Below are 5,036 nucleotides of genomic sequence, written 5' to 3'. Positions count from 1 at the left end.
GGGCCGGGCCGCGATGGACGGCCCGAGCGGGGGCTGCCCGCCCGCCGCCGCCGCCCCGTCGCGGCTGAAACCGCCGCTGAGCATCGTCTTCTCGACGGCGCTGTTCTGCGGGGAGGGCGCCGCGGCCGCGGCCCTCTGCTTCTCCTACGGCCACTCCGACGACCGCTTCTGGCTGGCGCTCACCGTCTTCTTCGTGCTCTGCCCCTCCGTGCTGGTGCAGCTCACCCTCATCTTCGTGCACCGCGACCTCAGCCGCGACCGCCCCCTCGTCCTGCTCATGCACCTGCTCCAGCTCGGGCCGCTCATCAGGTGAGCTCGGCTCGGCTCGGCTCGGCKCGGGGGCTGCGGGGACCCTGGCATGGCATGGCCCGAGGGTGGTGCGGGGAATCTGGCACGGCACAGCACGGCACTGGGACCCCTGGCATGGCACAGCCCGGCACGGCATGGGGTGGTGTAGGGACCCCTGGCGTGTCATGGCCGGGGGTTGCAGGAACCTGGCACGGCACAGCACGGCCTGGGGGCCCCCTGCATGGCACAGCCCGGCACGGCACGGGGGGGGTGTAGGGACCCCCGGCATGGCACAGCCAGGGGATGTGGGAACCTGGCACGGCACAGCACGGCGCGGGGGTCCCCTGCATGGCACAGCCTGGCATGGCACAGGAGGTGTGGGGACTCCGATACGGCACGGCACGGGGGCTGCGGGGACCCCCGGCAGCTGGGGGTGGCCGGGGGGTGGGGGTGCTCCAGGGGGGCTGAAAACTCCAGGGCAGAGCAGGGAACGGGGGGCGGGGTGGGGGTGGGGGTCTGTGGGGCCTTGCCCCGCCCCGTGGGGGCTGGGAAGGGCCAAGCACCCAGGGCGCCTGGGGATCATCCCTGCAGCAGCCCTGCTGTTCCCAGAATAGCTCCCGCTGGCCCCCGGTTCCTCTCCTCCCCTGGGCCCCGGCAGAGGCAAGCCCTGCGGGTGGCTCCTGCTCCCAGTCCCCGTCCCGCAGCAGCTTTTCCCGGGCCACCCTCCCCCAGAAAGGTGCGTGAGCCCTGCCAGAGGGGACAGCAGCCCCTCGCCTGCCCCGTCCCTCCCGCTGCGCGYGCGCCCCCCAGGCCATGGGCACGGCCCCCCAAGCCTGTTGCAGCCAAGCTGCTAGGAAGGTTCTTCACGTCATTGCTGCTGGCAGTCGGCACTTCCCCTTCTCTTTGGGTTTTGCCACCTCCTTTAGGAGATGATGATACGAAAGCTGRCAGCACAAATCTCAGCTGGGGAGGTTCGAGGGTGGCCATGAGCCAGGGACCTGCCACCGGCAAAAGCTCCCAGGGGGCGGAGACGAGCAGGTTATGGGTGACGGAGGAGAAGAGCCTGGCGCAGGAGCGGGGCCAGCGCCAGGACGCAGCCGGGGAGAGGAGGCCGAGGGGGCGGACGTTGCACAATCCGGGGAGATGCTGCGCTCTCACTCCTCGGGAATGCCAAGGTGCCTCCCTGGAGGCCCGAGGGCTCCCGGGGCGTCATTAGCTCGGCCGGTTCCTCCCCGTGCAACAGCGGGGACGGGAGAGCCGCGCTGGGGCCCGGAGCCGGCACCCGCGGCRAGTGGGTTCGCGGGCGGCACGGCAGATCACGTCCCTGCTGCGCGGCCGGGGTGCGGAGCGGCGGTCCCCGCGGGGCCCTTCCCCACCGCGGCGAGGGAGAGCCCCGGCAGCCACCCCGGAGGCTYGGGGTGCTGCAAAGGGCAGCAAGCGGCACGCCAGCAAAGCCGCCCGGCGCGCGGCCGCTCGCCGGAGGCATCCTGAGCAGCGCGGGGGAGCGGCCTCGGTCGGATCCCCCGGCTGAAAATAGAGCCCAGCCTGCTGAGAAATTTTGGCAAGGCATCGTAAGGCAGCTCTGATTGCCCTTGAAATCAGCCCTTTGGGATGAAACCATATTCCCGTTAGTCTGCAATAAACCGTGTGCACTGGCTGGTCTGGGGAGAGAACTCATCCAAAAACCTCATTCCATTTGGGCCTGAAACAGAGCAACTTCTGTTGTCCTAATGACTGCTCATAAATAATTATCTGCTGTTGGTCCTAGAGCCAGCGAGTTTTGGAGCAGAAGCCAAGCCTGTCAAAGATTAGCTGCCTTCTGCTAATCGCTTCTGGTACAGGCACACGCGCCTGCAGGAGCCGGAAAGGCTCCTGGAAAAGCTCGGGGAGGCTCTAGCGGCCTCTCGGAGGGGAGGAGGCAGAGCCGCGCGGAAAAGGCAACCGAGCTTGAAGATCGCTTGCAGTGCCCTGTGCAGATGGGGCTCAGGAAGTCCTGTAACCACCAACCAGATAAGATACCGGCTTTCATCCGGCTCTGCGCTCGCTGCTGTCGGGCTCAGCCRAGAGGGAGCTGTAAAAGCCTCTTGCTCAGCGGAAGGAGTTAAATACAACGCAGGAGAATTCTCCTGCCCCCCCAGGGGACAGACTCCTTCCCTTGCGAGAGGTCGGCTTCAGCTGCGTCCCCACCAACGAAGCCATAGGTTTCATGTCTAAGCTTGTCTTTCTCGCTGCTAGGTAGTTTTTGCCCCCGACTCACATTTTGCCCTGGGCGCCGGAGCGGAGGGGAGCCTGCTGCAGCCCAGGCGTATCCCTGCCCTGGCTCGAAATCCCGCGGGCTGGGGATTGCCTCGGCTGCTTGCATCGCGGCTGAACAGCTGTGCCCAAACTCAGCCGGCCGCGTCCCGGCCGGAGCAGGCCCGGCTTCCCCCGGGCGGCAGGGGAAGAGCCCTCCGCGCCGGCGGCGATCGCCGGCACCCGGGCGCGAAGGCGGTGGCCTGAGGGCTGCTCCGTCCCCGCAGGTGCGTGGAGGCCCTGGTGGTGTACTGCTGGTCGGGGAAGGAGGAGGAACCCTACGTCACCATCACGCGCAAGAGGCGGCTGCGGAAAGGCTATGARGTGGAGATGGAGCAGGAGGTGGGCCACTCGGCCCGCCGGCTGGCCACCCACCGCAACGCCTTCAAGCGCATGGCGGTCATCCAGGCCTTCCTGGGCTCCACGCCGCAGCTCACGCTGCAGCTCTACATCAGCGTCCTCGAGAAGTACGTCCCCCCTGCCCGAGGTAAGGGCTGGGCCCGCGGCGACGCGCAGGGCTGTTACCTGGTTTTACAGGCTACCTAAAGACTTGTGACTTCCCTTGTAAATCCTTCCACCATATCAATTTCTGCGCCTTCCTGATAGCTGGAGCTCCCAAACCCAACGCTGCTGCTCTTGCAGTTAYTCACGACACAAGGAAGCCCGCTGGCCTCCATCGCTCCACTCGTGGTTATTTATGAGCTCAGGTCCTTGGTGTGGCCAAGCAAAGTGGTAACTTGGCTTGATATGCAAACAAACCTTGCACGCAGCTTTCTAATTTTAGTCTCTGATGAATAACTCGTCTTTGCTGAGCCTCACTCCCCTGCAGTCCTGGAAGCCCAAATATTTGGTAGTGTACAGAGTCCAGGACAGAAAGCAGGCTAGAAACCAAGATAAACCTTACAGCAGATGAGGAGAAAATGTGGATTCATATGTGCAGACGGCTGCACTGGGGGCCYTCCACTCCAGGCACTGTCCCCCATGCCTTGTAGTTGAGGATGTTGTACCCACTAGATGGTGAAAGTACTACAGATACGTGAAGGGCTCTAGAAACTCCATTTCCAGCATTCCCCAAATTCCCAGACACGGACGCTGCCCAGCACAAGTACAAGGTTTCCTCCAAGGTCTCCCTTGCAAGCCCTGGRGTAGGGGACAGGCTAGGGTGAAATGAGATCTCCCAGGTCCTTGTTCCTGGGAGCCATTCCCAGGCCCCGTACCTGCTGTCCTTGGCCGAGCTGTCTGGCCCCTTTCCCTCCGCAGCAAGGACCTTGCTCTGTGCTGGCAGGAGGCCAGTGTGGATGTGAACACGCACGAGAGCCCTTAGAAATCCTGCCCTTGGCTAAACGCGAGTGAGCATTGACGTTTCCTAGAAATAAACTTTGCTTTGCAGCCCCTAGAAATATGGTGGCTCTAGAGGTGCCCACAGGCCGCTCATATCATAGCACCRGCTGGAGCTGAAATGTGGGGCACGGGCTGAGGGGACGGCTCTTGGCCCCGGGCGGGGGCAGAGGGACGCAGGCGCGCGCGGGCCTCGCTGCCCAAGCCGTGCCCCGCTCACCCTCCGGCAGCGTGTCTTGCGTGGACCGTGTCAGCGCAGCAGGGATCGGTGCCTGGTTCAAACACCAGGTCCCGATCCCCGCTCTCCCTCCCCCTGCAGCCGTCCTCATGGGGATCTGCCTGGTGTCCGTCACCTATGGGGCACTCATCTGCAACGTCCTGGCCATCCAGATCAAGTACGACGACTACAAGGTTCAGCTGCGGCCGCTGGCCTTCCTCTGCATYGTGCTGTGGCGCAGCCTGGAGATCTCCACCCGCGTGGCTGTCCTCGTGCTCTTCGGCACCGTCTTCAAGCACTGGGTCATCCCCATCGCCCTGGCCAACCTGCTGGTGGTCTTCTTCCTGCCCTGGGTGCAGTTCTGGCGCAGCGGCACGCGGCTGCCCGACAACATTGAGAAGAACTTCAGCCGGGTGGGCACGGTGGTGGTGCTCTGCGCCTTCACCCTCCTCTACGCCGGCATCAACATGTTCTGCTGGTCCGCCGTGCAGCTCAAGCTGGCCGACCGGGACCTCATCGACAAGTCGCAGAACTGGGGCCGCCTGGCCGTGTACTACGTCGCCAGGCTGCTGGAGAACGCGGCCCTCGTCATCCTCTGGTACTTCTTCAAGACGGACGTCTACGAGAACGTCTGCACCCCGCTCCTCGTGGTGCAGCTGCTGCTCGGCTACTGCCTGGGCATCTACTTCATGCTCCTCTTCTTCCAGTACCTGCACCCGTGCCGCCAGCTCTTCCACCACAACGTCGCCGACTTCCTGCACTGCGTGTGCTGCCGGCGGCGCGCGCCGGGCCRGCCGCTGCCCCTCGAAGCTCCCTGCGAGCCCGGCGTGAGGCACAGCATCGTCTGAGCCGTGCCGCGGCGGGTGCCGCCCCGGGGACCCCCGCATGTGCCGCTTCCCCT

General features: G+C 64.9%; 1 protein-coding gene across 1 annotated transcript; it reads left to right on the top strand.

The window, feature by feature from the left end:
- The first annotated feature begins 13 nt into the window (after window positions 1-13).
- Window positions 14-5,030, top strand: LOC146584016 (XK-related protein 2-like). The gene is made up of 3 exons (XM_085325483.1): window positions 14-309; window positions 2,808-3,067; window positions 4,238-5,030. Exons 1-3 carry the CDS (start codon window positions 14-16, stop codon window positions 4,981-4,983), a joined length of 1,302 nt encoding a protein of 433 aa, XP_085181609.1. The 3' UTR covers window positions 4,984-5,030.
- Window positions 5,031-5,036: the final 6 nt, after the last annotated feature.

Source organism: Rhea americana, unplaced genomic scaffold (assembly GCF_003343005.1).
Source record: "Rhea americana isolate MKP2758 unplaced genomic scaffold, rheAme1 scaffold_98, whole genome shotgun sequence".
Taxonomy (NCBI): domain Eukaryota; kingdom Metazoa; phylum Chordata; class Aves; order Rheiformes; family Rheidae; genus Rhea; species Rhea americana.
This window is presented reverse-complemented; position numbering and strand designations above follow the sequence as displayed.